Here is a 20,495-nt window from a genome sequence, read left to right as displayed (position 1 = left end):
TAGGCCTTCATCGTCTTGAGGTGGAAGCTGAAAAACTCAGATGCCAAAACTTAGTGGTCGCTTTTGAAAAATGAAGCCTGTCTTAGTTGCTGAAGATCGCACTGGCCATATGCAACAACAGAAATCCTTGCATAAAGCTACTAATACATTATGCATCACGCTTAACTACTGCTGAATATCAGGAGATAAACTGAAATACTTCATTAATTGTGGCTATAAGAGGGTTAACAAAATTGTTACACAGGAGGAATGGGGTTTTCAACTTCATTATTATTCTAGTCTGAAGCTCTGAATGTTTTTACTTTTTCAGAAATCACTTCCTTAATAGTATCATTATTCTTAAGATGACTGTAAATTAAATTCAGCTAAAAGCAGCAACTTTTAGAAGATATGTTACCTCTGAAGGGGGCTTTCACCACTGATTAACTTAATTATTCGGGATGTTTCACACTCGTCCTATGAGCCTTCTGAGAAGGTATTGAAATAAATAGCAGGAAGACCAGAGTATGATAGGCAACACATTGGGAATAATTAGGACTAATTATGGTGTGTAGATAAAACAGAAGAAATAGGTCCTTTGTAAATCACAGCAGTCAAAAAATCTTGAAAACTCCAGCAGTTACATTGACTGGCTTGCTGCCATCACTGCGGTACAACTGAACTGTCATGCTAGGAGGTCCTGGGCTTGAAAGAGGCTCGAGCTTTAAGCTGCCTCAGGCATTTTGGATTGATGGAGTAGTCCGTCTTTAGGAAGAGGAGTTACTGCCTATGGTTGCTGTACTGTACTCACTGGCAGTTATTCACTGAATGGAATTGGTATCAGACAAATGAAAAAATAAATAAAAAATCTTTAAGGCGTGCATGGAGGAGCCTCGTTCCTGTTTAGAACTGTGATGACAGCTCCTATCAGACAGCATTGGTAGTCACCCGTAAAGAGAAGACAGTGGGAGAACTAGTTATTTTCTCATTAATGCTTAAAAATCCCACAATTTTTATAGCACTTCGTTATATGGTGTGGCTTGATAAAATGAGACTTAAATACTATAGAAATGCAAGACACAAAATTAAGCTACAAATTCTTATCTTGCAGAGTCAGAGTATTCACATGGAATTATTTTTCTAGGGAAGTTCTTAAGACCGAGATTCTATGTACAGGAACAAATGAATTAAAAAAGCATGGCATTGCCTAGCAGTGGGCTAACCTGCTCATGTGGGTGGCTGACCCCGAGCATCCAGGTGAAAACAAGTTCTCTTTGGGCACTCACGTTCTTTTACAACAGGCAAAAGTAGTTAATGCTTACTTTTATAAAATACCTTGGTAGAATGTATTTGATTGTGCATATGAACTTTGAGGCATCACAGGGTTTGGTACCAACACAGGCCATGATCAGACTGGCACTTACAGCCACGCTCAAGGGATCTAAGAAGTTGTCACTGAGCTGAGAGTTGAGCTGGGCAAAGCACCTCCCAGCAGAGATGCAGTGACTGACCATGGGTGCATTTTTTTTTTTTTCTGTTACAAAGCAAATTATTTGTTTTGTGTTTATTGCAATGAATGAAGAGTGTGTGATATCAGCCAGCAGCGAGTAGCTGTAGTCCATGGTCTGCAGCTGCGTGGGGGTAATTATTAGAAGCCTTTTAACAGGACTGCAACTGTTTGTCATCTTCATATGTGATAATAAAAATATTAGAGAAGGCGGCAAACAAAGAGAGATTCTTAAGCAGGCATGTTTTAGTGAGATAATATACATTTAAATATTTAATACCTAAATTTATACAATTTGTTCTGAAAGAGGTGACGATTTATTGTTTAGTCTCTTAAACATACTGGATTTCTCCACCGTATATTCCTGAGAGATCTTTAAATGTTAAAAGTTATGTACTGATTTTTCCTTCTCATTGGAAAATGTAGTAGACACCTTATCCATCTCATGCCAAAATCCCCTGGTATCTCTACACTGAGCCTAGCCATAAAAGAGAGAAACTACCTGGCGATAAAACTTACTGCTTGTATTCCTGTTTCTTCCTTAGGTAGAAGCATAGAACCTGTAAGTTTTTTGTTAAATTAATGTCAAACAAGTCCTCCAGATTTCAGTGCTTTGAATTATTTGAATACTTCTAGTCTGTTCTTTTTTAATTAGACTAATTGCTCCAATAACAGTAAGACAGCTAATAAAACTGAAGTTAGCAGCATGCTGTTGTTTCTGTCGTGGTCTCAGGTATCAGTCCTCAAAGACAGGTGAAATTCAGCTTGAGGGTTCCTCAAGGTCGGCATTTGGACAGACAGTCAAAGTAACATGTTTTTCATCAGGTCAGACCAAACACAACCATAAAAGCAGAGCTGCTATATCTCATATCCCTTCTCCTAAAGTAGCATTTGTCTTTTTGTAATGCGCCTTCAGTTATTATTTTCACAGAGTCAATGTTGTTATTGGTGGTGCTTTATATCCTCAAGGGGGAAATCCAGCTACTGAAGAAAACGGAAATTTTACTTCGGGTTTTTGTGAAAGGTTTTTGACCTATAAGGCCACATTACATTGAAAGTGGATACAGGGTCAAGTTTTGACTTTTGAAAGGAAGTTGTTTTTGTAACTCAGCAAGATACATTTTAAGATTTGAGGTGTTCTCAATGATATTTTCATAGTAGAAGACTTTTTTACTGCTTTCATCTTTAGTCCTATTTTCACTTCAGTAAAGAAGTCAGTATCAAGAGTGTAGAATTATATATACCTGTCTTTTTCAATATAGCTTCATTATACTCTTAAAAAAAGCAAGCTGAATTGTCACATTTTATGAGTCAATACAATTAAGGGAAGAAGGGGGAACCTGGTAAATCTGCATTTTCTTGATAATTTGGGAAGGTTGTCATTTCAAGAAAACCAGTCAATAATCCCATCCTTATTTTCCCTTCTACTTTTCCATAGTGAACATTACATTATAGAGGTCCAGCTTCCAGCAAAGATGTTTGAGTTGCTGCCACAAGAGATTAAAGAAGGAAAGCTACTTCGCATGTATCCAGTACTCTTTAATGTTGGAATCAATGAACAGCAAACACTTGCGGAGAGGTAAGAAAAAAAATCATGTTTAATTTTCTATCCAAGTATGCCATGTTAGTACAGGATATCTCTCAGGATTAAGAAGAAATCAGTTTTGTTATTTGCTCATGGAGTGCCTCATGTTGACATGGTGCGTTTTAAAAAGTGTTAAAAGAAATAAGCACAAGCTATGAAGCATTGCCAAATAATTGAAAAGTCCAAGTGAAGATATGACCACATGCAGGACTTTATTTCACAAAGTCAACACCATGTTTCCCTTGGATACAGATCTAAAATGGATTTTTATTTTACAGATGTAGAAGTTCGTTGGTGTACTTTGGCCTTCACAAACAGTATTGTCTTAAAGGCTGGGGTTCAAGATGCTGGATAAGTCATAAGCTAGAAAGAGATCATTTTTCTCAGCTTTTTAGGGCTTTTTTCCAAGGTTGAGAAGCGGTAGTTATTAATAGGTAATATGTTTGTAGAAACATGAAGGTTCATGTTAAAATTTGGTTGTGTTAATATTATTCCTCTGAAAAGATTGCTGGAAACTAATTAATTAGTACTGTATTAGGCAAAGTTTCAACAACTTATTAATTTTCTCTCCCAAGAGAAGAGTATCTGTCAGTCATATTAAATTACCAAGTTTGTACCATGCTAAACCTGCAAGGTTATCAACAATGTTTTGTTCTGGGGAGTTTTTTGTTTGGTTTGGGGTTTTTTCTATGTGTTGTTGTTATGTTGTTTGTGGTTGGTTTGTTTGTTTTTTACTGCATCCAAGAGACAAAATACTTACCTTTAGATTGCATTCAGTACAAACTCAAGACCAAAAGCAATCTAAGTGTAGGGGGGGAAATGGAGGGAGACAGTGAAAAACCATTAACCTGGATGATAGGTAAGAAGTTAAGCACAACAGGAGTTTTACATCCTGCTTTTTGTAGACAGCAAAGTAAAAGGAATCTTTTAGAGAAGACTCCTAAGGAATGCCATTCAGGTAGCTTTGCGGATATTTATGGGAGTCTTCTCCAAATTGTGGTGATGGGTGGGTGAGAAAATTTAGGTAGAAAATGGAAGACATAGGTTGAATCAGAAGACAGTAAAAACTGGCATTTTAGTAGTGAGAGAGTTGAGTAGTTGGTTACAGAACTTGAAAGCTACTTGACAACGAAAATAGCTTATTCTTGATGCCATAAAGAAGGGAAAGTGATGCTATGAGAGGAGTAACATGGCCAAAGTGATAGCATACACAACCAACAATTCAGCCATGACAGTTTTGGATTGGACACTTTACGATTTTCCAAGATCGGAGAAGAGGAGTTTGCAGGAACACAGAAGCAAGTTTTCAAGAGCTTTCATGGGTGGTATAGAGAGGAAGGACTGAATGTTACAAATGTCCTGAAGAAAGATTTGATGAGATACAGAAAGAGCCTGGATGTGTGGGGACTTGTAGAGGACTCAATGTGAAAAGACATCTGGCTTGCAGGGGGAGTGGCAGGAAGAATGGCAGCATTGTTCACAGTTGTGATTTTACACTGTGGACAAAGAAAGCAATAAATGAAAGAAAAATCTATAAATACAGATATATTTTTATATATGTATATATATATAAAGCAAATCAAGTTGGACTATTCCATGCAGAAACAGCTTTTCTGCATGCACTTACAGGTGTAAACAGTCATTCAAAATATTGCTTAACTGCTAGACCTGCACATTTGTCTTTGAGATTGGAAACACTGCACATGCTTTTTGGCAAAAAGTATTTTTTGGTGGGAAAATGAACATGAGAATAGAAAGAAAGTTTTGTGATAAACTTCTAGAAAATGTTAATTTATTAGCTGCAAACATCTCTTCTTTCAATAAAGCACAGTTGAGAATATATCTCATTTAAAAGAAATACTCGCGTGTGGCAGTGCTGCAATGGCTATTGAGGAAGCAGCCAAGTTTTTTCCCTCTTTATCCCATTTAAATATTTGATTCCTTTCTGCGTGATGTAGCAGGACCTTTTGGTGTCTTGTGATTTGTGTCCCATTTTGTCTCCCTGAATTTCTCATTTCACTGTCCATGCCTCTCTTTCTGTACTCCCCCATTTCTTTTTCTGTCTTCCTTTTCTTCATTTCAAGGCTATTCTAAAGATGAGTTTCAAAAACTTGGCCATAACTGCCTAAGGAACTCCTATCTTTAGAATCATACCTCTCACAGTAGAAATAGTAGAGGTACCAGGAGGTTGTATTGGTTTTTTTTGTTTGTTTGTTTGTTTGTTTTTTTAATTTTAGTATTTCCCTATGTAAAACTTGGCTGTTGCAGAAATTTTGGTCTCGGAGAGAAAAATATTTACCCTCACAGCTGGAGTCAGTTTGCTGATAAGCGTAATGGCATCCTGATGTTGTTGGGGGTTTCTGTGAGGTGCAGGATAACGAGGATTTGGGTGCTGTGTTCCTGACTGCTGCAAGAGGCCCTGGAGCACCCGCTTGCCCCGGCCGCAGCCGTGCACACCAACAGCTGAAGTCTGCTGAGCCTGCGGGGCATTGCTCTGTGAAGCTTAATTGCGAAATCACCGCTCAGCAGCAGAGAAATGGTTCTCTCATTGGTTTTGGGTCCAAGGAACCAAGATAACTAGCAGCTCAGGAAGAGCGTAGGGCAGAAAGGGCCCAGAGAAGTAATCAGTCTGACTATTTATAGCAAATATTCTCAAAACAGAGCAGAAATTATTTCTCCAGAAGGTTTTCCTCCTGACACTTGCATGTCTTCCATCTTGTGTGGCTTCAATATCGTTCAGCTCTGGTAGGAATTAATATATCTAAGCAACAGCAGCAGTAAGAGATGTAGGAGTTGGTGTTCTTTCCCAGAAAGAGCCCCTTGCATTTATACAGGATTCATGAAGGGGAAAAAGAATATGTGCTTTATTGAATGTTTGTCTGTAAATGGATTACTTTGTCCATAAGTATTTGGAAGAATATCCGTGAGTAATCCGTAATCACCTTATTGCCAAATATTAGTTCCGAAGCACATGAGAGATTAGCAACTGGACATTTGACAAAATCTAGTACGTCCAACATTAGAAAAAAAAAAAATCAAAGTTATTTCTTTATGCAAATAAATCATTCTGAAGGATAATTCAGCTTTTTTTTTTTTTTAACTTTGCTTTTTATAGGTTTGGAGATACCACTTTGCAGGAAAACATTAACCAGGAAAACTTACAACTTCTAAAAGAATATTACAAGCTGTTTACAGAAAAAATGCCTCCTGATTGTGAGTACAAAATAATTCAATATCCAAATAGCTTTGAAAAGGTTTGACAGATGAAAGATTATAAGGAAATCATATTAGCATAGTACTAGTGTGCGGCTTTTAGATTTAGGCCTCAATCCCATAACTTGTTCCATAAAGTTAAACACTTTGTGCCTATATACAGCCCTGCTAAAGCGAGTAGTGATTGCAGGTCCGAGGCCGTAGGAGAAACTACAGGAAGAGTGAAACAGGGTAATGATAAACTAAACAGCACTTCTAAATTATTAATACAATATACTTTTAAATATTTCAAGTAGAGGACAGTCTGTACCTACTATATTTGTACAGAAATAGTCAGTGGAATTTTCATGAGTTTCAGTCATTCCGTCAGTTCTTATTTCTGAATATGTATTAAGGTACGGCAAACCACTGACAAATCTGCAGATGCAAATACAAGCAATGAACCACATCATAATGTCACAGACATTAGTAGCATGGTTCTGTTAGAATAGGCCCTATATTCCAATTTTGTAGAAATTCGGTATCATAAACATTACTATTGTGTTACTTCGATTGTTGAAAGCAAACACTGAAAAAACCATTTGTATCAATCTAATCCTATTAAAGTATTCTGATTGCCATACTCCCAAATGTTGCAAATTGTACAGCCTCATTTTAAATACCTTGGATTTAGATCTCTCCTTCCCCTTGGATAAGGAGTTGGGGGAGAGAATCTTTTTAATCTAAAGATCTGACATCCTACAGGACGTAACTCCTCATGACGAATACTACTGGTTGAAATCCTATGCAAAGCTTCTGTTCTCTTACAGAAAACCTTGTGTAGATTAGTATTGCAAATTACCCATTACATGTATGTGCTTGTAGTTATGTGTAATGTGTCCCCGTATATGTTATACATGCTTATCTTTTATATCAGGTTAATTTTCATTTGTTAATAATTTTGACAGAAGTGAAAGCTCTGTTCTTAAAGGGTGGGCAGTATTGCCCTTCCATCCACCCACATCTCTAGTAGTTCTAAGATTTCTACAGAAAAACTCATACACAAAGTTAGTAATTAATTTAGGGGAATCCTGCCAAGAAAGCATCCTGAAAAACTAACCTCATCTGGGGGTAGCTCTAAGGTAGATCTGGTACCTCATAAATGGATCTGATTATAGAAAACAAGAATTTGTGTGCAAAAAGTATTGGCTGCTTTTCATTAACAGAAACTAACGTTGTACCGTCTTCCTCTAGAAGGTTTATTAGTGAGCCACACAGTCTTCCTGGACTTCTTCCAGACCGTGCAGGCTTTTGAGAACTATGCTTGTCAAACTTATCACGTCTTTCCTGGTTATTATTGCCACCTGGCTTTTTCTCTGCCTCTAAGATCTGAGTCTATTCTTTGTCCAAGCTTTTACAGACCACAAACCACCTTCTGGTTCCACTGCCCTTCCCAGTAGCTCCCTGCAGTTATACGGAATCACTCTTTTGGCTTGGACGAATGTGCCTTTTAAACCAGCTCCCTGGAAAGAAGTGAAGCACTCCAAGCTTCGGCCGTGGGAGGGCTTCAGGTTTCTCCCCCATTCCCCCACCTCTGTGCTCAAGTTCTTAGGAAGATAAACCTCCCTCCAAGCTGGCAGCAGCCCTGGTGTTGTAGGCAAGTGAGAGCCATTCAGTTTTGATGGCTCCTTGATGGTTTTGTCACACCTTTCCAGACAGTTTCCTATAGTGCCAAATCTGTGCTACAAAATTCACAGAGTTGTTAGTTACAAATAGTGCTCATAAAGCCAGAATTTGAGGAGTCGCAGACCTGTTGGCCAGGCTGTTGTATCCACCATCCTTAGGCAGCCTCACTTGCCTCCTGTTCCATTCATACATTCAAAGAATTAAATTTGCCACTCCCATAAAGGTACTGCCACTGTTGCTATTAGTTTTTATCCCATCTCTTTAATTCCCATTGCCAATAACATTCTAGCTTTCTCTCTGTTCCTGATTATTGAAAGTCTTTAGCTGCATGTGACTGCGTATGCCAAACACTGACTTTCTTCTTTCAGATGAACATGTGTTCTGACACTCTCCTGTTTCTTCATCCTTAAATTCTCTAATAGGAAATTCTAAAAACAATAAATAACAATGTGGTCCCAGGAAGATTCCTACCAAAAAATGCCAACCAAATGTAGTTGTGTTTTAGGTGCCAAAATAGTCCTGCTTTTATAGAATAGGTAATGATAGTAGGGGTTCAAAAATATATAATTGTTGTTTAGTAGTATATAATTGATTTAAAAGAACAGCTTAGAACTCAATTTAAACAGCTGAAAGCATAAAATCAGAGAAACCCCTGTTGCAAGTGGTATTCGGTGTTGCTGGTTTGATTCCTAACACCCACAGCAACATCAGTGTTGCAAAGTATTGTCCTGTGGGAGAAGAGGGAGGCATCCAAGCTATAGAAAACCTGCAAGCAAATGAAGATTTTCCTCCGTAGCATCATAATGTATGTAGCAGTATATGTGCATTTTCAACATAAAGTCTATGAGTCTGTCTTGTACTTTCAAGCTTCTCCCCTTTAAAATATAAGAGAATGATATGACAGTTTAATACCACTTTGTGACACAAGGAATTGAAGCAATTGTACACAGCCAGTCAAGATGCAGCTCATTTGGCAATATTATAAATTAGAAGAATCTTAATTACCTACGGTGAAGTCATCTCTCTGAGACGGTGCGTTTTCTGCTGTGAACCAAAGGAAAACTGCTTTGAAGGAATAAAACGCTTACCTAGTGATACATTCTCATAATCTGGAAGCATCTTTTTAGAGTGCTCATTGTATGCTATGTACTTTAAAGGGACACATGCAGGATAACTATAATAGTCTAGCAAGTTGTGATGGGTTTTTTTTATGCTCTATATTATCTAATTGTATGATCAGGAATTGTAATACACAGATAAAACAACCTTCATTAAAATTATTACAAAACTAGTTTCAATGTACTTTTTCTGCATTTTTTTCTTTTTGGCAGCACAGTGTAGGAAAGGCAACCTAGATATTTTTAGAATAGTTCTTTCTGAGTATATTTAAATTACTTCTTAGTATGAATCACAGATGAGGGAAACTACAGAATTCATCAGAGATAAAAGGTACAAGCCTGTTGATAAGAGGGATCATTTCAACTGTGATCATGTTAGGAGAATGGATTTTGACCGTCATTGGTAGTTGTCTTATACTCAATTCAAAGAGTAAAAATGAATCTTAGGCTTGGGGTTTGGGTTTTTCCCCACTGGATTGACACATCCTACTTTTTCTTGTTGAAAAAATGAATCAGTTTATCAATTTGGTTTCATTTTTTTTCCACTGGTTCTGCGACTTTCTTTGGTGATAACTATTATTAAATTTCTTCTTACTTCACTATCATAAGAAGAAATAGTTTTTTTAAAAAAGGCTTTTGGTTCTTTCTGCTGATTTTCAATATTAATGAACATAAAGATAACATAAAGGAAAAAAAGTACATACGTGAAACAAAAGAGCAAATTAAAATGTTTACCCTTGAATTCCCTCTAGACATGTACGATTAATAAAACTTCAGTTCAGCTGCCATACCAAGGGCAAGTAGGTAGAATTTTGGATTTTAGGTAAACCTGAAGTTATTTTCTATTTCAAAATTTAAGTCCCATTATGTTCAGACCAAGAAATACCCTAAGATTTTTTGGGATGTGTTTAGTGCTGTTTATCCCCCCCCATTATGCTATATTAGGAACTAAAGCATCGCTTTAAAATGAAAACAAGATGTTCTGTTTTGAAAAGGAAAATATTTTTACTGAAAAATAAAATAATTGTCCTGTCAAAGCAGGTTTTAATACACTCAGTTATTTCTCTATTTATTTCCACTAAATGTCTGTAATAGTTGATGAACAGAACTACAGCAGAGAATTGAGTGTTTTCACCTTCCATTTACAAGGTAAAAGTTGAAGGCACTTTAATTTTCCATAGTGAAGATCTTACAGGGTGCAACCCAATACTTAGAAGGAAATAAGCTTCGCTTATTCCCTAAATATTTAGCTGGTGCTTTCCATCCCATCTTCCTAAATAAGGCTGTAATGTTCTTTATTATGGGCATTCTTTAGGCAGCACAACCCTATCATCAGCCTTAAAATCAGCCTTAAAAAAAGCAACCTTAAAATCCCTTTTTTTCAGGTCTGCCACATTTTCAAGAACAAAATGATTTAAAGGGATTGCTAGAAAATCTCCATCAAAATATCCAGGCCAAAAAGAGGAAGAATATAGAAATCATGTGGCTGGCTGCAACGGTGAGCTCTCTTGTTTCAAATACATTCACATGATGAACTGCTTTTCACACACCTGCTGATATTTTAAGTGCCATGGATTTTTAAGGGTAAGATTGGAAAACTCAGTGGTTGAAGTAGGTAGATGTGCTGAAATGGCTCTTCAACATTTCCATTCTGACAGTCTCTCATCCCACTCATGAATATATCTCTTCCTACACTTAAAGTACAGATATTTTCATTCTCTCACTTTCTGAACTGATAGAACTGACTAGAATTCAAAGCAAGAGATGGTCTCGGTCACTTTGTTGTCCCCTACATCTTCCAGTCCCTTTTCTACAGAGCTTCTCCTTGCCAGGCAGTCCATGACCTGTGCTGCTGCTTGGGGTTATTTTGTCCCAGATGCAGGATTTTTCATTTATCTCACTGAGCTGTGTAACAGGCTAAAAGAGGTTTGTTTTTTTTTCCTTTGGGGCATGTTGTTTCTTTAACTAACTGAGTCTACTTTTAGGCAGGGGAATCCCCTCATCCCCAGTATGGGCAGAATCAATTCATTGGATGATCATGCATAGATGTAAATTCATGGCCTCCTATGAGAGAAACAGTAGAGTATTCTGCTACAGTATCTAACTTTTTTGTTTAAAATCATGTCCATTCTTTGACAATATAAAATTTGGTTACTCAAAACACCTTCCTTTTATTGTTTAGTGTCCATAAGCCTTGAGTTATGATGCAGGACAGGATTACTTGCTCTGGCTTTTGTTTAATATTGCTGCACTCAACTTTTTATTTTCTGTAATTAAGGTACTAATGTTTTATAAATAAGTGTTTAATTGTATCAGTACAACTTTTAGTCAATTGCATTTTATGTTTGTTTGGGGTTTTTTGGTGTGGTATTTTTTGGTTTAGCCAGCGTCACTATGACTGCCACTCCAAGGCCACTGATGGTAACACAAAATAAACTCGATATGCAAAGGGCAGACATTCAGACACAAGGAGAACACAAAGAAAAATGTTTATCAAACAATGGATAATAATTTGCCTTATTCACATAATTCCTTTTTGTTTCTCAGTTCTGTGTTTTTCCACGTACATGTTAAAAAAAACCCAAACAAGCCTTAGGTGTTTATAAAGAGCACAAGCTTTTCAGAAATGTGAAATTCAACCAGATAATTGTCTTAGATTTAGACAAGTACCTTTGGTGGCTCTGCCTATTTATACAAACAGAGACTTGAGCCTTTGGTATCTACTGAAACCGAAGCAAGACCTTGTCTTTTGGGGAACTTTGAAGTGCATTTATCCTTCAAGGCAAATAAATATTTGATACAAAATACTAATAAAATTTTCTGTGACTTTTCATTAAGACCAGGAACAAGACAATATTAACTATGTCTTTGTACTAATAACACTGCTGTAATTTTTTATATTGTTAATAACATTTTGCTTTGTGGTTAATAAATATTATCACATGCTATTGCCATATAAATCTTTTGTGAGTAAAAATGTAAGCTTTTTGTGCAGTACCAGTTCTGCAGTTACTATGAGATGCTGCTTTTTGAAGAAGTAAAAGATAAATCTGTACAGGATAGCGTAAAATGAGCTACAAAGAATATGACAGAATTTACGTAATATTTGGATATAGAAAGTTGTCTTCTACCATCTATTCAGGATTTTTTGAAAATATTTTTGATGGATAAAAAGCATTCTTTGGACAACTGTTTCAGATTTTTCCTTCACTGTGTTCTATTTCTCTTTACATTACCTTACCGTAACCTTATGAAATGAGTATTTCTGGACCCGTTGATCTACATGCTGTTATACTATGTTACATTTATTTATTGGAAAGACATGATTCCCCGCTGTAAGGGTATCACCTTGTTATTGCAGTAGATGTACGAATGCCATGTGGATATGCATATATATCCGCGCTTACATGTGATCCCTGTTGTAATGGGACTGTGAGAATACATTTGCATTTAAAAAGTCAACTTTTGCAAATTGATATTATAAACATTTCTTATTATAAATATAATGGGACAGAGATTTAAATGTTATGTATTTTTATTTCCTTAGCTGAACCCTTGGTCTTCTGTGTCATATCAAGAGAAATAACCAGAGTATTGATTTATCCTTGTTTTAGTCGTCATGGTTTTATATGCTTTTATCATCCCCTCTTTAAACTTAACCACAATCCTAATCATTTGAATCCATGTTCATTAGGGAGAGTTTCTAAGGCTCTAATAAATGATATGTCTATTTCTTATCCTCCTATATCTTGAGAATAGTTGGGGAAGAAATGAGCAAAATTGATGATAAAATTCAAGCTGGACACTAATCATGAACTGTGCATTCTGATATGATATTACTACATATTTAGTATTGTCCCTTATTACATTTTTAGAGCATCAGATCACTGTATTTACCCATTTTGATAATTTAGTTTAACTGCTGCTGCTTAGTGAACTGAGTCACTCTGAGGATTTATCTGGGCCAGCCTATCAGGTTAACCTATACTTCTTAAATCAGAAGCAAAGACTTTTTAAAAATGGTTTATTTAAATTAACAGATTGTTTTCCATTTACTCCACTTTAAAATGATCAAAACATCTCTATTGAACTTCAGTGCAAAATAAGCTTGTGGTTATGGTCATTTGCTTGTTGTGCCTAGAATGCCACTCAGGTCCAGACTGACTCACAGTAGCCAGCGCTTGATGTGTACGCTGTCAGTCAGCCCAGATTTGGGATTTAGGCTCCCCCTCTCACATGAGAGGCCATCACCCATCCAGAGTAATTATCTGGGGTTTTTTCTTACAACTCCTTCAGTTTGAATAGTCACAATGACTCATGAACTTCAAAAGAGACTAGTGTAAAGCGAATTAATCTCTTCAATTAAGCAGTTAACTGCTTTCACAGCATTATCAGCTCTATTTGATATTTCTTTAAAAAAAGTCTTACAGTACATTTTTAAAAGCCCAGTGCAACTTCCCAAGTTTTGAAACAGACTTAAATTTATAATTTTGAATTACGGGAAGGAAGAAACACTCAGAGGTTCTCCTTTACTAGCCCGTACTTTTGGGGTTCACAGGTTCAGTTAATTAATTCCCTGGATTCAACTTGTGAGATTTGCCCTCACTGTGATATCACAAAAGACCTTAAAGACTGTAAGTCTTGTCTGGGCCATCGATTTTAATAGAATTTCTGAGAATGCAATTAACGGATAAAAAAGTGCTTATTTGCTGAAGTGAGATTATGACGGTCATGTTGTGGTTTCATCCTGCAAGATCCCAAGTAAACACTCAAAGTTCCTTAGGATGAGGCCTAACTGCTGTAATTTATAGCCTTGCTCTATTCTTATAACTATTCCCTTTTTTGATACTATTATAGCTGAGATTGTCCAGGGCTAGGAGCAAGCACAGCTGGGCAGAGGGTCTTACCTTTCCTTAGGACAAAGCATATCGGAGGAAAGGTAAACCCATACACAGGCACACCAGATCTCCTTCAAATTTTTCTTTTCCTAGTGAAATATTGTTTCAACCCAAAGTATAAATTAATGGGCTGGTACAAGCACAGTTTTATTCTTAAAATGAGAAGTTATTCTTGAAATATGTCACATTTCCCTTCTCCCTTATAATTTTGTCAAAATGTACAGTGGAGGTGGACACTCCATGGCAGTCACTTGTGTCAAGCTTTAGTGGTTTGTGGTCACGCATTGAACAGTTCAGCTGTTGAAAATAAGGACTATATTTAAATTCAGTACACAGAAGTGAACCCATACCCTTATGAGGAGCCCTATATGTTCACATCTGATTTTAAAAAGACTTGTCAAAGTTTTTCTTCATCTTTTTCAACTATCATTAGGTCTCCAGACAATTAAGCTTTAATTAAATAGAGTGGTTGTCACAGAAAGTGAGGAAAAAATGAAACAACTTTTCCTTTTATAGTCTCAGCTAACACAAATAGCTTTTATTTCAAGTGCAGGAAATTGGATGCAATGGCTTGGTAAGTGTAGACATTTTAGCAACTTGCTTAAAATGCTTAGGACTAAGAATAGTAGATTTTTTTTTTTTTTGCTTTCTTTCTTTCTGCATCCATCATTGGTTTCTTGCTTCACTTGCCTGAGGGGTGTTGGGGTGGGCAGGAGAGAGAGTTGGTTGCTACTGCAGTACAAGATTGTGTGCAGCTCTCTCCTAAAATCAATAAGGGCTCCTTTTTCCTCCATGGGCAGGTTATTTGTAGGCTTGTCCTGCTGATGAAAGCCCTGAAGATCTGCTTTTAGAATGTGTCATTTGGACACACTGGAAATGGGCTATAGATCAGTAGCTATAATCTTTCGGTACTATTTTTGTTAGTGTTAATGCTACAAATTTATAAACAAAAGATAAATTTAGACTCCTGTTCAGCACCTTTTCACCTTTTGTAGCACTGTATCAGGCCAACATGGGCATAATTCTTAGAATATGAAAATCTCCAAGGCACTGCTAATAACTGATTTAACTGCAAAGACACACATGTCAGCATCCATATGATTCAGGTTTGAGTTACTACCTTTCAATAGAGATTTTATTCTTGAGAAGTACTGTACTTCTCCGTATTTGTTGTCTGTGATTGCAAAATGGTGGGAGTTTCACTGCCTGCCTAGTGTGTAGAGAACACGAGGTGTGAAAAGGCAACCCTTTGACATCTGCCCGTGTTTCAGATTTGCCGCAAGCTGAACGGAGTCCGCTTCACCTGCTGCAAAAGTGCCAAAGACCGGACATCCATGTCGGTGACGCTGGAGCAGTGCTCCATCCTGAGGGACGAGCACCAGCTTCACAAAGACTTCTTTATTCAGGCGCTGGATTGTATGAGAAGGTATGTGGAGATACTCTTGCATGTCCCTTGTGTTGGGAGCTCGGCCGGGAGCTGCGGGAGTGAAGTGTCCAAAGCCGGTTGCAGGTGGGTGATGAGCCCCAGGCCTGACCCAGCAGAGAACTGCCCAGCAAGGGCTTTGCCACTGCATGTTTTACCACTAACTAACAGTTTCTGAGATAGATACGTGAAACCCTGTGAAGCGTCACTTCACTAGCTGCAGAATTTGACTGAGTTATTTTAACAATTTCTTAAGCTTTAGTAAGGCTTAAAATGTTAAGAACATTATATGACCCTATTAATAAACAAAAGTTATTTTCTTTTTTAAGAATATTTTTGAAATGTTTACGCACTCATAAAATAAAATTTAAATAAATACTGTGAAAGAAGCATAAGCTTTTGTTACAGATGGTAAATCTTATTAGTTCATGTCATTAAAAATAAAAGAAAAAATACCCAAGTATATTTAGGCCAATGATGGTTGCCACTGTATCTGATAAAATCTTTACTGTGCTTAAAAAAAAAAAAAAAAGTTTCATTGTAAATTACAACTATGCAGAAATTGAGGCTGAAATGTGTAAATAAAAGATGTAAAGATTTCTGAATATCTGAATATTTGGAGAAAAAAAAAAAAGAGCAAACAAGTTTTGATCATAAAGTGAATCCAGATGCTATATTCTCTAAAGAAACTTTCATCATTGGCTTTAATGAGTACTGCATTGTATTTTCTCTAGGAGTTTTTTAAATGTATCCAAAATATTCAAATAGTGAATAACAAAGATCACTGCAAGGCTAGCAGAAAATATTCTGGTCAGCCTGCAAAGAAGCACTTATGTGAAACACAAATTGTTTGCATGTTGGATTTGCAAAGGTCATATTTAAGTAACCCATGATGCTTAAAGTCTGTGATTGTTAATTCTTGACCTTAATATTTAATATTGTCAGATTAGGTATTTAATGTGTGGATTAATACTGTAGGTTCACACATGTAGGGTCCTTTTTTCCTGTGGAGCTGATAGGTGTTCTAAAGGAAAAAGGTAATGCTTACAAAGAGGGAGAGGACTGAGATGGCTGAGAAGCAGAGTTGCTTTGCAAGATGCTAGCGTAGCGTGATGTATTAAACAGAGGTGTATCGTTTTCTGTGTGTCGTTAGCTTGCATAAATCCCTTCATCTCTGCAATATTTCAGTGAGTGAATGAGTCTTGTGTGCTGTCTTTCATAACTACATGTTAAATTTCATTTGTGTTGGCATTTCAAATATGTGTGTTTTTTTTCTTTTATGTCTCCACCAAATACAAAAGTAAGTGACAGTAAATTACAACACACAGGCAAACCAACTATATAAAATCATTATTATGTTAGAATAGCATTGAGTAGTAGATTGGAAAAGTTTCACAGATATAAACCTGATTAAAAAAAATAATTAAAGCCCTGCTATTTATGCAAACTAACTCGTTATTACAAAAGTGTAGTAGGTTTTTGTAGACTGAAATGTAAGTGACTTTGAGTACTTTTATATCACATAACTGATCGGAAAGCTGAGAAGATTAACACATTGGATACATTTGCAGATAACAATGAACTAGAGTCACGAAAGAATTTGTGACAAGCATGGAAAAATCTGGAGAAAACTTAAAAAGTAAATGACCAGATGGGTATATGAGCTTGAAGCACCATGACAAAAATTTTAATTTTATGTTTTGCCGTAGTTTAAAACAGAGAAAAGTTTTATCCTGCTAATATCTTGTAAATGAGTTTGAAACAACCTTGAACTGAAGAAGTTGCTATGTTGGATGGAAGGTAATAATTTTGACTTTGGCAGTAGGATTGTCTGGGACTCACAGCAAGGCCCTTGCAAGTAGTGGCAGTAGCAGACAAAATAACCTGCACCATCGGGATAATAACTAGATCTGTATAACACTGTTCATACAACTGGAGGTTTTTTAAAAAAAAAAAAAAAAAGCTGCAAAGTTACTTTCTTTTCTCATGGCCTGGTGAGTAAAGTCCCAAAAGTCAGAACAGAAGAACAAAAATGTCAAATGGGGATGCACAGTACTCAGCTCTATGGTCAGACAGTTTTAAGAGCTGTATTTGGGTGCTTTTTTGTTATCTTTGGTGCTCCAATTATTCAGCAGGGACAGTTTCTCCCTCCCCGCTGCCCATCTGGGGCTGGAGGTGCTTGCGGGGCAGCGGTGGGAGCAGCCCTGGGCTTTCCTCCTGCTCCCCCACAGCAGGACCCTCCAGCCGGGCGCTCTGCATGTGGCAGGTGGAGAAAGGTGGATGGCAGGGAAAGGCACAATTTGAGAGAGCAAACTGGGAAGGAAAGAGCAGCCAGGCAAAAGAGTTGGGGGGAAAAAGCCATGGTTTCCACAGGAAGACATATATTAATAATAGCATTTCAACTAAAGCTCCTGTATTGTATTTGAGGGAAATTTGGCAGCTGTGTTTTTGAGGTTTGTGTGAATAAGGTCACCAGACTTGTTTGGTAGTTGTCGTAATGCTTGCCCTTTCATCCTTTCTTTTTATTTGATTACTATTGCAAAGTGTTATTTGGAAGATTATGCTGGGCGTTTCTAAGCTTTTCATTGACTACATGTAGAAGCTTTTAGAATGATTTTCATGTCTAAAAGAACCTATTTTGGTTTAAGAGCAGACAGAGAAAATATCTGTTCACCATTTAATTTACAGTTTTATCCATTTTCCCCAGTGAATCTTCTCTAGATTCCTTAGTTAAACTCTGTCAATCAAATCCCATTATGCTGATTGCCACAAATCACTTTAAGCCTTTTGAAAGAGCAAGTAGACAAGAAGAAGTCAATTTTAACATCCAGAATCCTAACAGACTGGATTGATCTTTGAAAGGTTTCTTTCAAGAGTTAACAGTAGGAGAGAGAGTACTGTGAAACGAAGTGAGTTGCAAAAGTAAATGGCGATTCAAAAGCAGCCATTATTGGAAATGTCATAATTTTGAGATATGAAAATTATAAAGGTGCCTGTGTAGCTGCAAAACTTTTTCTTTTCCTGCCAGTGCTGACACAGCTTTGGTGGCTGTTGTAAAAGGGAAGCGTGTGCTTTTGGGTTAGTGCCTTTTTTTTTTTTTACCACCAGATGTTTGGAGATGCTGGACTTGTGTGTGCTGCTGCTTTTCAGCTTCTCAGTGTTCCTGGAATTTTGAGCAAACCAGAGGCAATTTCAGATGTTTCAGTTTGTTTGCTTCAATGTACGTTGCACAACGCTGTTTTGGAAAATACTGCCGGTAGCCGCTATTTAAGCACTTAGTTTGTAAGTGAAATCAGTGCCTTGTAGTGATAAACTATATGACGTTTGTTTAAAAAAACTGTGCAAAAATCCTTCTGTTAGTTGTCCCTCTGGCTTATGAAAAATGTGGTGAAATTATGATAGGAATTCAAGCTGTATCACTTACAATAATATATGGTTTTGTCTTCTGGGTGTAACTCTAACCATTATGATGCTGCAACTGAGGTGTGTCTGAAGCGGCTATTCTGTAAATAATTCTACATATTATAGTTTTACTGATACGTGTATGTCATTTCCATTGATCGTAGTGACATTCATAGTGCCGAATGAGGAAAATCAGTATGTTATCCCCTCTGTATCAAGTTCTTGCAATTCACATCATACTAGAATCATATTTATAATGTTGCTGGCACTTTCAAATCATCTTTTTTTGTGAACAGCAATATTCTGTTCTTATTTTTCCATTCACCAATATGTGACTATTTCCTGTCATTCATATCAACTATATTCCAAGAGGCAGTAAGGCAGTAAAGAGACAAAACTGATTTACCTGAGTTCATCGCAGTATCTGTCACACAGTTCTCAGTTTCGTCTTCAGAACTGGCTACTACGTAAGGGAGGTTGGACCCCGGCAGGCAGAACACTGTGAAGCAGTTCTGTAAAACTCATTTGACTCTTTTTTTTTTTTTTTTTTCTGAACATATTTAATTGTAATGTTTCAGTGACAAGGCACCTTTTGGAGGCCTTTGTGAGTAACCTCAGAATCTCCTGGGTTTTGAGCATTTTTTCCAATAAAGCCTCAAAACTAGAACCAAGCAAACAAAATGACAAATCCACTGTCAACAGCGAAGCCTTCAGGCTTTCAGCCCTATCATCATTCTTAGCAGGACACAATACTTGTCAGATATTTCAGATATTAAATGCAAAATTTGACTCGATGTAGGACATACTGTTTTCACTTGAAACGTCAGTCAAGGATATTTTGGATTATCTTAGACAAATTGCCTCTCAAAAATCTGATTGGATCACAGATACAAAGAATGAATGGTCTGGGCAACAAGGTATGGGCTTTTGATGGCCTAATTATGAAGCAAATAGCTCCTTTTTAAAGAGCTGTTTGAGGGAACCTTTTCTTAAAGATAATCTTAAAGATGTGTGAGTTGAGAAGGAGGAATAGGTGTAATAGCTCTTTAATCAGGCACCTTCAGATGTTCTGGGTGGAATCCAGAGCTCCAGGCTGAGACAGACCTTGGCCATGGAAAGGCCTACACCAAAAAAACAGTGTTGTGATTGCTACGTGGACTGGGAAGCAGGAGCAAAGGGATACAATGAGAGACTGGGATCCACCAGCAGATCTTTCACCTCCCAGATTTCACCCTCTGAGATCCACCAGCAGATGTTTCACCTCACAGATTTTACCCTGCCCCTGAGAGCTTGTGGCAGTAAATGCAGCATGTGAGGGATCACATAGAAGACGAAACACATGTTCTCCTCTAACCTTCTCTTTTCCCAACTTTTTCTCTTTTTTCAACTCATCTGACCTTTCTTTTTTTTTTTCTTCCTGAGAGTATTAGCACAGTGTAAACAAACTCTAAAGGGAGAGCCTGGCTTCCAACGTAGATATTTTTCATTATTCTATGGTTCTTTGGAAACTGAACATTTATATTTTGAGGTATAAACTTTAGATGGAAAGATTTACATTACCTAATGTATTGAAAGGGGCCTGGTATTAAGTAACAGCAAAGTCCAATTTTGGTGTGTTGAACCAACCATCAGTTTTGTTTTCAAAACTAAATTACTGCTTTTTTTAAAAATAGCAGCAGTGTGCAGAGGAATAGAAAGTAAAATG

General features: G+C 37.0%; 1 protein-coding gene across 10 annotated transcripts in view; it reads left to right on the top strand.

Moving 5' to 3' along the window:
• INPP4B (inositol polyphosphate-4-phosphatase type II B) overlaps positions 1-20,495 on the top strand; it is a 310,888-nt gene that overhangs the window by 261,667 nt on the left and 28,726 nt on the right. For all 10 annotated transcript variants that reach the window (XM_065633318.1, XM_065633317.1, XM_065633315.1 and 7 more), the window contains 4 exons: positions 2,925-3,065; positions 6,187-6,284; positions 10,453-10,565; positions 15,237-15,391. In XM_065633318.1, the coding sequence (XP_065489390.1) occupies positions 2,925-3,065; positions 6,187-6,284; positions 10,453-10,565; positions 15,237-15,391 (507 nt within the window). The remainder of the gene's footprint in view (positions 1-2,924; positions 3,066-6,186; positions 6,285-10,452; positions 10,566-15,236; positions 15,392-20,495) is intronic.

The sequence above is a fragment of the Caloenas nicobarica genome, chromosome 4, assembly GCF_036013445.1.
Source record: "Caloenas nicobarica isolate bCalNic1 chromosome 4, bCalNic1.hap1, whole genome shotgun sequence".
NCBI lineage: Eukaryota > Metazoa > Chordata > Aves > Columbiformes > Columbidae > Caloenas > Caloenas nicobarica.
The sequence above is the reverse complement of the archived record's forward strand: the minus strand, read 5'-3'. Positions and strand labels throughout refer to the sequence as shown.